The 13,870-nt window shown below is 41.3% G+C and overlaps 1 protein-coding gene across 1 annotated transcript in view; it reads left to right on the top strand.

The window, feature by feature from the left end:
* Positions 1-13,870, top strand: part of LOC123366636 (protein eyes shut homolog) — a 55,491-nt gene that overhangs the window by 24,985 nt on the left and 16,636 nt on the right. Inside the window, exon 4 of the mRNA XM_045010283.1 lies at positions 1,556-1,722. Coding sequence (XP_044866218.1) covers positions 1,556-1,722 — 167 coding nt within the window. The remainder of the gene's footprint in view (positions 1-1,555; positions 1,723-13,870) is intronic.

The following is a 13,870-nucleotide window of genomic DNA, read 5'->3' as shown; positions in this document are numbered from 1 at the left end:
TCTGTTTCAGTGCTTCTCCATCTATGCCCAAAAAAAGTTTGTAAGTATAATTACATTTGTCAGTCTTCACATTGTAATGATCAGCTAAAGTAGGAATCTCCCAAGTTGCCTACAGATCTTTCAACATTCAGTGGCTGGCCAGCAAATTAGTCTTCCTGACAAACTGCACAATATTATGTCTACAGAGACTGGTGGCTTATTTTCTCAATGAAACCAGCAACTTAGTTTTAAAGAGGGTTTTCCATAGCAATAAATATCATGTCTATCTGAAAATTATATTATTACTTTGTTTTTTTCTTTCAAAGATCACTATATTTTAAACATAAAATATACCCACTGTGACAGACCCAGGCCAGTGGGGTACAGGAGTCTGGTAGAGGACAAATATACTGATTACTGGATGAGTAGTTTTCTGTTCCCTGAGTGACCAGAACAGGGGCTGTACTAGAGTAATCAGGAAGCTGCTGGAACCAATTAAGGCAGACAGGCTGATTAGAACACCCGCAGCCAATCAAGGCAGGCTAATCAGGGCACCTGGGTTTAAAAAGGAGCTCACTTCAGTTTGTGGTGGGTGTGTGAGGAGCTGAGAGTAAGAGGGTGTGCTGCTGGAGGACTAAGGAGTACAAGTGTTATCAGACACCAGGAGGAAGGTCCTGTGGTGAGAATAAAGAAGATGTTTGGAGGAGGCCATGGGGAAGTAGCCCAGGGAGTTGTAGCTGTCATGCAGCTGTTACAGGAGGCACTATAGACAACTGCAATCCATAGGTCCCTGGGCTAGAACCCAGAGTAGAGGGTGGGCCTGGGTTCCCCCCAAGCCTCCCAACTCCTGATCAGACACAGAAGGAGTTGACCCAGACTGTGGGTTCCACCAGAGAGGAAGATCACTGAGGTGAGCAAATCTGCCAATAAGCGCAGGACCCACCAAGATAGAGGAGGAACTTTGTCACACCACTCATATTCTAAAGTGTGCACTTTGTTCCTCATACAGCCTTTTCCTTTTCTAGCTCAGTGGGTTCCAACCTATGGTCTGAGGACCCCTGGGGTACACAGACTATCCCTAAGATTTCCAAAGGGATCTGCACCTCTGTTCAAATTTTTTTAGGCGTCTGCAAATGGTGGGGGGGGAAGGTTGAAAACCACTGTTCTAGTTAATCATTACCTAATCTCAAAAATATTCACATCTGATGACTAGAGCTTTATTCTAAGTTAAATTTTATAACTATGCCACAGGCTGCAATACTTTTCTTTTCTACATTTAACAGAATAATAGGCTATTTCATTCTTTTGTAATCTTACCTAAAATACATGTGTTTATAACAAACTATATAGTTACACTGTATCATAACATTGTACACAACAATAGATTTAAATGTTATTTTATCTTTATTCCACTTGATATTTTAATTCACTGAGATTTGTCTTTGACCATGTTATTAGAGAAAACTGTCACATGCCCAGTTATTTCCAAAACAGTTTATTTAATCAAATGTCTTAGGTAAGGACAACCCATAGAGATGAAAGCATCTTCCTGTATATGTGTAATTCTCACTTTTAGTCATGTGCAAATGGAGGTAGCTGCTTCCTTGATGAAGACAACCAGAGTTCTCAATGTGTCTGTGCTCCTGGATGGACTGGGCGAACGTGCCTGGTGAACATTAATGACTGTGAAGAGAACTGGTGCCAGCATGGAGCCACTTGTGAAGATGGAATCAATGAATACAGGTACTAACATGACACTTTAAGTGTATTCAGAGAAGTTTGTGCAGGCTAAAGGCAAACTTGAAATATTATTCCCTCCAGTTAAAATTAAAATGTGATTTGCTATTGCATTCCTGTCCTCCTTCAAATCTTAAAAGATCCTGGGCATGAATTTGTAATAAGTGCATACCTTCAAAAAAAATAACTGTTCAGATTGAAGTATTTCACAGGCTGGTCTCATAACTATACATGTCTTTACTTGACAGTAGGCTAAAATAACTAAAATACATTCCCAGCTAAATGGTTCATCTTTGCTTACAAAATGGTAAATAACTTTAGGCGTATGAAGTGACAAATGCAGTAGCTTTTCTTATTAAATTATAAATAAAAATTACTAAATGGATAATTTAAATGTTGAGTTATTTGTGGCCTTTACTTGAGGACGTTCAGACAAAGCTGTCAAGTGTGTTCTAGTTTCCTTGGTAAGCTGTAACGCACTATACATATTTTAAAACCAGGCTCAGTAAAATTAGGAAGAAAATAACTCTCTGCACAGGCACTGTGCAGTTGTGCTTGTGAGCACTGAATTATTTTTCTGTCAGGAAAAGATGTAAAAAAAAATCTCTATATAATCTATTAATATTTTTTGAAGTTGCGGTTTTTATGCTACCTCCAGTTACAGTGAGCATATATAATTAATGTTTTATTTGTATTATAAGGCTGATGATAAAAACTATTAAAACACACGAAATAAAAATATGCTTGCTCTCTAACACTGCTGTCCTAGAAGCCTCTAATAGAATATGTAACTTAAATAACAACTGAACCCCCACCCCCCCACCCCATACAAAATTGGATAAGTATATCCTGCCAAATACTGCTGGCTGGAGGGGAAAGGGCATGAAAGAGGGGGCAGAATGGAAGAGAATTTTTTCATACACAAAAAATCACAAAAATGCTTTTTTTCAAAAAAATTGGAATTTCATTTTTCTGACTAACTTTAATATCAAATCATTATGCCATCTTCAATGATTTAATGATTTAAAGGGGGTAAATGTGTGATTGTATACAGTTGGCAGGCAAAATATTCCACAGTCTTGGTGGAACATACACAGGGTACAGTGTAGACTGAAGAACAGCTGTTGCATCTCAGACCTCTTACCTCAGGTGCCTTTTACACTGCTTTTGCTGCTGTAGTTTTCACTCTGGTTCTGCTCACACACATTCTTCAGCATGTAAATCACTCTCAGCTATATTGTGTGAGTGCTGCAGCCAGCCACTCTGGAATTACATGACAGGGTGACAGCAGTACATTCCCAGTCCCAGATTTTTCCCAGAAATGTGCATCTGGTACTGTTCAGCCTTCTCCTGGACAATACAAGCTCATATAAAGTCTGTTATTTTATTAACAGAAAATGATTTACACAAATCCTGTTATCCCAAATGGATTTTCCCAAACACTTCAATTCAAACACACTAATTTAGATAAAACAATACAAGTTTAACCACAAAGAGAGATGTTAAGTGAACACAAGTAATGAGGCATAAAGGTCAGAACTGGTTACAAGAAAAATAGAGGTAAAATGCAACTAATGCCTAACTTAACAAACTAGGCTAAATTCAAAACAAAGTCTCTCTTGCTGAACTTCTATCAGTCAGGATCCCTCCCCCAGTCCAACATTGGGGTTTTTTTTTGGTTCCTCAGGTGTTGTGAATGCTCTGGGTAGAGACCCAGAAAGAGATAATTTGGGTTGTCTAACCTTTCTTTTTATAGTCCTCTCTCTCCTTTTGAGAAGCTTCTCCAGCTGGGACCAGAGCACCAGGCAGTCTCCCTGGACAGGAAATCTATTCTATTCCTTTACTCTAATGTAGATTTTCACCCATGTCTTTTCCTGCCAAGGAATAGCCACTTAGCAGGTGATGGCCCATTTAAGTTTGCTTACACCTGGCTGAGGTGTCAGCTTGCCCTTTGTCTCTGAGGAGTTGGTTTGGCTGCTTCTCAGACTTGGAACATGTCTTAGTAACACCATACAGTAGAATATTATAACTTTGCATACAAAATTACCACACATTTTACCAGGACAATGATGATCAACAAATTATGAGTTTTCAAATGATACCTCAAAGACATACTTTGCACAGATTATTACAATAGTGTGTAAGGGATGAATTCATGGGTACAGACCGTCACACGTGGACCTGTAGAACAGTAAACAATGATATTATATGCCTCTTGGCCATTTGTCCTACAACAGTGTTAACAAGTCTCAAGGGACTGGGTGGCTTTGGAAAATAGTAATGGGCTACAAGGCATTTTGCATTTAGTTACTGGCTAAAATCCTATTCAGGGTCAAAACAATAAAACATACTTATCATTTGCTGGCGTCTCAGTCTTTAGAAGGCAAATTATGTTGATGATCAAACCATCAGCCCTGCACTAACTGATAGCTTCAGCAGAGAGGCAAAAGCTTGACTTAATATAGTCCTCCAAAACAAGGTGGAGGCAGATTACAGGAACAGTGTGTGGAAATTACAGTACAGTACAATCCTGCCATGTGCACAAGGATTTCTGTTTCTAGGTGGCAATCCAAGCATCCTTTATGAGAACTGAAATATTTCTTTCAAAAATTAATGGATTTCTCAGGAGTACATATTCTCAGTAGGTAAAATAATGTAATTTGTCATTTTGCTTTCCCAATCTACCTTTAAAACTGAGACTAGAACAAGAACTGCTGAGTATAACTGCTGCAGTTACCCAACATTTTAGATTCTTGCCATTTGACTTTCAGTCATAAAGTAGGTATCATTTTTATAAGGGATATGCCAAGAGCCTTATTTGGTATGAACTAGTTTTAAGAACAAACAGATAGCAACAAACTGTCAATGTGATGAATAGGGAGTTAGATGTGTAACTCTAATGAACAATCATACTACAATCCATTTTAAACCTAGTATAGTAAATTTAAAAGATTACTTACCACTATGTTCTTCATGCATTAAGTTTGCACCTTGATTATTCTCTAGAATTCCACAAAATCTGAAATATCATACCAGATAGTTTTCAGAGTAGCAGCCGTGTTAGTCTGTATCTGCAAAAAGAACAGGAGTACTTGTGGCACCTTAAAGACTAACAAATTTATTTTAGCATGAGCTTTCGTGATAGTATATGTCATGTATGGACTTTTAATTTAAAATATCTTATCAAATGGGTTTTTTTCCTAATTTAAAAAAAATTAAATTCTTGTTAACCTTTGGTATGATGTGTCATGTTGGGACTGCAGTGGGATCAGAAAGCTTATAAAGCACTCAGGCTAGCTGTAAGCACCTTGTCTCACCCTTCTATCTGTCCCCTCCCCCAAACTGCTATTGGCCAGAGTAGAGCTTTTTACAAACTACTAACAGGGACGGCAGAACCAGAATAGCTGAAGAAAAAGTTGGTTGAGTTTGAACCAAAATTGATTTTTTTTTCTTGACAAAACAAAGAACAAACCAAAATAATTTGGGTTGAACAAAACAGTTTCAGCTGTTGATTAGAAATGACATTTCAAAACAATGTCAATTTGGAACATTTAAAAAAAACAACTATGTGTGTTGGCTGAAACTATTCACTGAATTCACAAACAGTTTTGATACCCTGAAAAATCCATTTTTCTGCAAATTTACTATTGGCTGAAACTATTGCCCAGCTCCACATATGATTCAAACTCCTCTCTGGTGGAACTCTAACAACCAATCAGAGCCCCTGTCTCTCGTCTATTTCTCTTCAAGGATTAGGAGTACAGAAGAACTAGCTGTGCACATCAGAGATATTGAATAGATAAAATGTCAACTGTGTATTCAATTCAATAGGACTGTAGTCTCCTATTTCCATGAAGGCATATTTCAATAGCAGACCCTTTTCAGATATAGCTGTGTCTCTGAAGGTTTCATGTTGTTGCCCATCACCAGGGCCGGCTCCAGACCCCCGCGCGCCAAGCAGGCGCGTGGGGCGGCATTGTCGGGGCAGGGCGGCATTTGGCTCCGGTGGACCTTCCGCAGTCATGCCTGGGGGAGGTCCACCGGAGCCCCGGGACGAGCGGACCTGCCGCAGGTATGACTGCGGAGGGTCCCCTCTTCCCGCGGCTCCGCTTGAGCTCCCGCAGGCATGACTGCGGCGGGTGCGCTGGTCCACCAGAGCCGTGGGACCACGGGGCCGGCCGCAGCCACTTCTCCCCGGCCGCAGGACCGGGGAAGGGCGGCGCGAGCGGCGCGGCGCGCCACCCTGCTTGGGGCGGCGGAATTTCTAGAGCCGCCCCTGCCCATCACTGTAATATATGAGCACCTTCCATGTAAAATGATAGCAGTAGGAAGTCCCTAGTGGACTTCCCGGAGTCTGTGGCAGTTCTCCTTTGTTTAGGTAAAAAGCTCTACTTAGGTAGTGGTTTTGTTTAGTGTTTGTTTCAGGTTTTATAAATTATTAATTTTAAGGATATTGTGTCTAATTCTCCTGTCGCACTGTTGTAAATCAGGAGTACTTCTATTATAGATAATGGAGTCACATAGGCATACAATCATTGTAAGAGCAAAATAAGGGCCCTGCCCTTTATTATTCTTCTTGGGCACTATGTGAAGATCTTTGGCATATGTAGCAGTTCTGGCTGAAGCAGAGAGGGACTAGGACTCACTCTTTACAACGTTGATGGAATTAGGAATCATGATCATTGGTATATGATTGGGAGCAAAAGAGTCATAACAATGTCCCCAAGAGTTTCCTTTAACTTAAGTTTTACATACCTTCTACTGACATGGTGGTGTACTAAATCAGGACTTCTGGAGGCAACGCTAACTCTTATTAATTAAAATAAAGTGCCACATTTCCAGTTTGGATGAGTTATTATGCCTATTGGAAGTCAGCATGTCTATTGAAGTAATACATTGTCAAATGCATATTGACCGCATTATCATACAACTGCATATACACAACAAAGGGAATAATAGAACTCTTGACCTTTTGTTCCTAAAAATTAGTGAGCAAAAAGAATGGCACCAGTGGCTGGGCCATTACAGAACTGTAACATAGGAGCGGGGTGGTCACCCCCCTCCTGCCTGGAGGGCTTGAAATCAGCCCTGGGAGAGGGCTGAGGTGGCAAGAGGGATGGTGCTGGGAAAGCAGCAAGCCTCGGCTGATTGGGGAACCAGCCACAGATGCAGCCACCCCCAATCAGGGCCCAGCTGGCCTTTATAAGAGGGCAGTGGGCTGGGAGCAGAGTCACTCTCTTTCTCTACCTGTAGAGAGAGAGAAGGGCCTGGCTGCTGGGGAGCTGAGCGGGGTACTGAGTGGAACAGGGCTGGAGGAAGGCTAGAGACGATGGGGAGCTCCAGCCTGGAAACCTCCCCATCGTTGCAGGCCTTGTTAAAGGCCAAAAAGGATATTGAGGTTGCAGAGGGGCAGCCCAAGGGTAGGCAGAGGCAGTGGGTCCAAACTCCCCTTGCCGATGATGAGTGGCAATTATACTACAGTCTGCCCCAGTGAACAGGGGCTAGATGGTGACTGGCAGTAGCCAAAGACTGAGGCGAGGTGGGCATAGAGGGTGGGGGTTCCCTGGGGAGGGGAGACCCAGATCTGTGGGGGTACTGCCAGGGGGCAACATCCTGGCCTGAAAGGGGCACCAGGATCCAGGAGGGACTCGGGCCCAGCGGCAAGCAGGACACTGGCCTGCCGAGGGCGCTGCAGAGGCTGGAAACGCTAATTCCCTGGACAACCATCAGGAGGTGCCGCACCAGTGAGTCGTTGCCCGTTACAAACATATATACATGTTTGAGATATCCCTTTCAGGTATATGTACACATCATTCAATTATACTCTTTGAAAGGGGGAAATGTTTAGGACTGATTTAGCATGGCCTATAGATAAGTTTTTATTTAATTACTCCTCAAAGTGAAAGATCCCTCCAATGTCAGGAATGTTTTGGAGTCTGCCTTGAGAGGGAGCCATTTCATTATAGGTGTTGTATTTCATTGGTATGAATGTTCCTGACATTCTAATCCTGATTAGGAGAAGAACATAAATTTAGGGGGAACTATACATTGTTGCTAGAGTTGCTAATTAGCTCTTTAATTACACTGTAATCAGTAAGGGAGAGTACCTTGTACTTACATAATTATAACCAATTAACTGTAGTTTTAATTAAATAAACCATGGCCCTGATCCCGCAATCTGATTTATAATGATGAGCTCTCACCCCTGCATAGAGCCCCACTGAAACCAGCCCCAATGGGACTCCACCCAGGTACAGGAGTCTGCAGACATGGGTCAAAATGCTGTTTCAGGGCCTAATAGATTATTTATTCTTGTTGCTACCCTGATGTATTATTATGATTACAATTTTATTACAATGTTATGATAAACTTGTTTTATGCTTAAAACATATCCTACTTTATAGAAATAGTTTTGAGGTCTGCAATTCAGAAAGTTATGTCGAAAAATCTTTCCCATAAAGAAGACTGATTTGGTTGATACTAAAGCCTAAATTTCCTGCTCATTTTCCAGTATTCTTGACATATTCAATGTAACTTCTTATGCAGTATGTATAATTTAATTTTGAATGAATCTCACTAAGAAAGAGTAAAGCTTTACCAAGTTAAAATCGCACTCTAAAAGAATGGTTTGGAATATGAAATAGTCTATTTGTGTGATGCCAGCATGGTTATAAATGGTAAATGTATTTAATTAAGTTTTGAGAAGCAAAAAAACCCAAAGCTAGTGTTGATATATCCTGCCTTTTCCTCAAAACTAGCTGGGAATTTTAGGGAGTTGGATTATATATTTTGTCTCTAGCTTCACACCTCCATGCTTTTTTCATTCTATTTTACATTTAGAATTTAATTGTAGGACCTAACTGGTGTCCCTGTTTAAAATGCTAGTTCTGTGATCTGCACAGCCTTCTGTAACAATAATAGGCTTCTCCTGCTAGTGAAAGAGGTGACTGCTTTCTCCTACTTTGGTGTAGCTCTAAAAGGTATGTGGACATATGTTGTAATTTCTTAAGAGGCATTTCTGTAATAACTTACATAACATTATTTCTTCAGAGACTACAGGTGCTTACAGAAGCCACAGTGGAACTAAACAACCTTTTAATCTATTTATGAATGTGTGTACAGTTCATATTTCAGTTAGTATTTGAAATAATTAACACTGAGCAAACACAGTTAATCTGTTCAGAGTATTATAATAAATAATACTTAATTTAAAAAACTCACTACATATCCACTGGGAGGAATTCATCCTGTGCTAATGCTGAACCTGGGTGTTTCTTGTGCTTCCCCTATCTTGAAGTTATTGGAGGCAGATTCAGGTACCAGCACAGGGTAGAGTAGCTACAGCACATGTCTAACTTAATCTTTGTCTGCAGTGATTGTTATGGGCTGTGCCAAGAGCCAGGAATCGTGCATAGGAACTGTCATACTGGGTGTTTAGTTCAGCATCCTACCTGACAGTGGCCAACACCATATGTTTCAAAGAAAGGTGTCATGTCAGAACTACACAGTAGACAGATGTGGAGTAATCTTCCCCCATAGTAGGTCTCATACTGATCTCTAATAGTCAGAGATTGGCTTAACCCCTGAATCATGAGCTTTAACATCAATTCCAAAATATTTGTTAGCATTAACTATGACAACTCTGGATATTATGTTAGCCATATAAATGTCCAAACACTTTTTGACTTTTGCTAAGTTCTTGGCCTAAACAACTTCCTATGTCAGTGAGTTCCACAGTCTAATTACACGTTTCATGAAAAATAGTATTTCCTTTTATCAGTTTTGAATTTGCCATCTGTCAGTTTCATTGACTGTTCCCTTTTCTCGTGTTCTGAGACAGAACAGAAGCTCCAGATCTAACTTCTCTAGACCATTCATTATTTTATATACTTTTATCTGTCTTTTATTTGTCTCTTATTTATCAAAATAGGTACCCCTGCACTGAGATTTCTGTAGGGGATGTGTTAGTGTCAAGCATGCTGGATCTACCTCTGAAGAATACTTATGCTAAAGGAAAAATTTTCTGGGGTGCAGGGCTTAATTATAGAGCCAGCTTAAATTATGTGTAATGCACCAATGAATGTAGCTGACTGTCCTAGCTTATGATTTCAATTATGGGCTTATGATTGTGCCCGCTGAAGTCACTGCCAAAGTTGGCATGATTTCAGTAGAGCTGGATCAGGTCCTATGAGCTCATTAACATCAGTCTTATGTTCTTGTAACTCCAATGATTTCAGTGGAATTACTCCTGGTTTACACCAGTGTACTTGAGAGCTGAATCAGGATCTCATCAGCTCTTGTTTTACTTTGCCTTTGTCTTTCCCTTTTCCTTGGACTTCGGGTCTCACAGCTCTTTCTCTGCCACTGTCCATCATCCTTTGCAAACCAACAAAAATCTCCCACATATCTTGAAAAGATATTATTTACCAGGGGAAAGGGGGAACCAAGACAAGTAAACTTTATAAAAAAAAAAAAAAAAAAAGACAAGCAACAAGCAATTTTTCATCTCTGGTTTAATCTTTGGATTCATCTCTGGTGTCTGTTCTTGGGGTGAATTAGTTGCACAGCTTGAGCATAATAAGTAAAGATGGGCGGATAATGAAATGCCAAGTTGGACAGGAGTTGTAAAATACCTGCAGGTTATCAACTAAATGCTGACCTCCCTGGAACCCAGTATCAGTCATATATGTGGTCAACTTTCTGACACTGGACAGAGCAACAACAGCAGCATAATTGATAACAGTGTATCCGTCACGCTCAAATGCAGTTGATGAGCAGAAGACCATGAAGAAATCAAGGTAGTGGGATGCCCTAAGTGCAGCCCTCTTTTACAATTTTTCCTCTTGTTGATAGTGGGTTTAGTTTCTTGAGACTGATACTTGGTTACAGAGTGCTGCCTCATGGTAATAGGCTGGTGAGTTGGTGCAGCTCTTTCTTTCTCACTTTTCCACACATCCAAAATGCAAACTACAATCTTGATTTCTCAGCTTGTAGAGGTGTACTGAGTGTTGGTTGAAATAAAACACAAATAAATCAGTGCACAAATACACCTACCTGGCATAGAACAGTCAAATGAAATGTTTCTTCTCTCTTTTCCTTTCTTCATTTCCTAAATTAATATGAAATAACTCAGTCATCCGTGCAATTGTATAGAAAATTGTCAGAAAACACCTAATATGGCTAGTCCTGGACTCTCAACTCTGAAACAAACCAAATAGTCTGTTTGTCTGGCTGTCTTCTTATTAATGTAACTTTTCAGAGTACTGTGACAAAAAATGAAACCTGAGACTGTACCCAAACTGGCCAATATACTTTACTTGGGAAAGACAGAATTTGTAGTATCAATGAACATTTAATTTTGTTCTCTTTTTAAATGGGGAATCCATCCAATCTTTTATTCTTGTTCACATAGAGATTTTTTTCTGCTTCGCTGAAGACAGGAAAATCAGCCTGGCTTTTAGAATAACTAGAGTATGTTGTAAACAATGTAAGAAATGAGAAACCCTGACCACTTAATACAAAAAGGGAATATTCTAATCCTATTAAATTTAAGTGCAAAATTTTCATTGATTTTTATAAGACAGGATTAGGCCTAGAGAAAATACAGTTGATGCTTTGCAAGAGATACTGTCCTGGGTTTGCTGTAATAATAGGCTCAGACACAGTTCTAAGTGCACATCAAGTACAAAAGATTCAACCTCAAAATTGCATAAATACATTATTTTAGGTATTGAATACTGAGGGTGATAACCATGTGACATACTGAAGAATCACATATCAATGAAAAGTATTACATGGTTCTCCTCATAATGAACCAGCCTGCAGTGCTGTCACTGTCTGTTCTAAATCTGTTCTTTGGAAAAAGAGGACATTTGCCTGAAGTGTTGTCAATCTGATACCTTTCACAAGCACATGGTTCATACAAAAGAGAATTTTCAAAACACATTGCCATTCCCCTATAACCGTTGGTGATTTTTTTTATTGACTAGTATTTGTGACAGATTGTTCCTTAGAAAGCTTGTAAAAACATTCTAATAACTACACAAAAGCAGAATAGTTTTAATGTATTTTATAGAGCAGTCCCTTATTAAAATGGTTAATCTTTTGTCTTTAAAAGTACAGAACATTCTACTTAACTGACACATGCTTGATTGGGATAAGGCTGTTTTACAGGGACTTCTCCCAAGGAACTAATTTAGCCTAGTGATGAACAGCAATGACTGCTGTTTTATCAAACAGAATTGGCATAAATCTCACATATTGAGAATGCATATGACCAGGATAAAAAATTTGTTTTCCAACTAGGAGCAGAGGGTGCCTGGACTATTTTTGGGGTGATACAGGGCATAAAAGAGAAACACTGATAGTAAGGTGTTGGGAATAGAATGTGAAATGCTGAGATTGTTTAGGCTTCTGGGACGAGCCGATAACACTGGGAATTGTGTATAAAGGGCTGACCTTGGGCGCGCTCTCATCGGCCAGCTAACTGTAAATAGGATGATAAGTCAAACAGGTGTGTAGGATGTTAATTAGGATGGGGTTACAGCTGCGGCTGTGTATATTTTGTTAACCAATTAGCAACTGTCTGATTGCTTGCCATAATGGGATATAAGAGTATGCTGGAAATGAATAAAGAACTCTCTGCTTATGATCACATGGGTTGTCAGACTCTGTCCCACTACCCTCCAATGTGGCTATCGGCCCCGACATGATTGATCCTGCTACGGTCCCGTTGTCGACAGCTGCAGCATATGTGTGATAAGTTGGACCAACTGGAAAGTTTTCCACCTGGATCATCGCGGTCGCATCTTCACAAGTGCTTTCATTCAACTCGCCCCCCCGCCCCGCCTGGCCCCGGGGACCCTCCACCTGGAGACACTCCGGATCCGGTACAGCGTTGGCATGGGGTTTTAAGAGAAGCCATCCTTGAAGGTTTAACACCCGAGGCCTTTCCGGTGATTACGCCAGATCCTCAACACCCTAATCATAGACGGTGGGCCCCTTTGGACTGGAAGTTGATCCGTGAGGCACAGAAATCGATCATGGCTTATGGACTAGATAATCCGTATGTACAGTCTATCATTGAACAGGTATTTGCTGGCCAAGCAATGTGTCCGTACGATGCGATTAAGCTAGCTGACATGCTTCTTACACCTACACAGAAACTGTTGTGGAAAGATGATTGGGCTAAGAGAGTTGACTTGGCTCTTGTCCGCAATTTGGATTTACCGGATGGTGATCCTCGGCGCGTGGCCACTGCTGATATGTTTTTGGGAGCCTTGACCCGCATTTGCAAGTTCGCCTTGAAGATCCTGCAGCTGGCCTTGGCTGCCTTTAAGCGGTGCCCCAGATGGGGAAGCCGACTCCCTATGCTAAAATTACACAAGGCCCATCGGAACCGTATTCCACCTTTTTGGATCGCCTTCGAGAGGCTATTGATAGATCTCCTAATCTGACGCCAGAGGCCAGAACTGCAGTTGGACTTGATCTTGCAACCCAGAATGCAAATCCCACTTGCCGCCGTATATTAGCCACCTTGCCCAAGACTGCGACCCTGATGGAAATGATCGAGGCATGTGGTAGGGCCGCTATGCTTGAGGAGACGGATAAGGCAGCAATTCATGCTAAGGCACAGGCCTCTGCACTGGCCGTGGCGTTACAAGCAGCAGGCCTCTGATGTGTCACCTAAAGCAGCAACTGGCGCTTGCACACGATGTGATACATCGCGCCGCCGACTGTTGGGCGCGTTACACGAAGGATGGAACACCGCTGCCGGGAAACGGATCACGGAGCGCCCCTCGGAGGAGCGCGACGACACAAGTGCCTCCACCCGCCAACCCGGCTGCCTGGAACACCTCACCGGAGCAACCCGTGGCAGTGCCGGAGTGGACTTGGCCACAGCGACAGATGTAGTTTTAGAGACTGATGAGGTTCAAGTTCTTCCTTCCAACATCGATGGTCCATTAGGATTTGGACTGAGTGCCCTTTTGATTGGCCGTTCGTCAACATCGAAACAAGGTATTTTTGTTTTGCCTGGCCTTATTGATGCCGACCATACGGGGAATATTGGGATAATGGTACGCGCCCTTTGTCCCCCTGTGACTATAACTGCTGGTACACGTCTTGCTCAGTTAATACCTTTCAAGGGATGTGT

The sequence above is a fragment of the Mauremys mutica genome, chromosome 3, assembly GCF_020497125.1.
Source record: "Mauremys mutica isolate MM-2020 ecotype Southern chromosome 3, ASM2049712v1, whole genome shotgun sequence".
NCBI classification, from domain to species: Eukaryota; Metazoa; Chordata; order Testudines; family Geoemydidae; genus Mauremys; species Mauremys mutica.
Note: the sequence above shows the minus strand (reverse complement) of the source record. Positions and strands in the feature narration are given on the sequence as shown.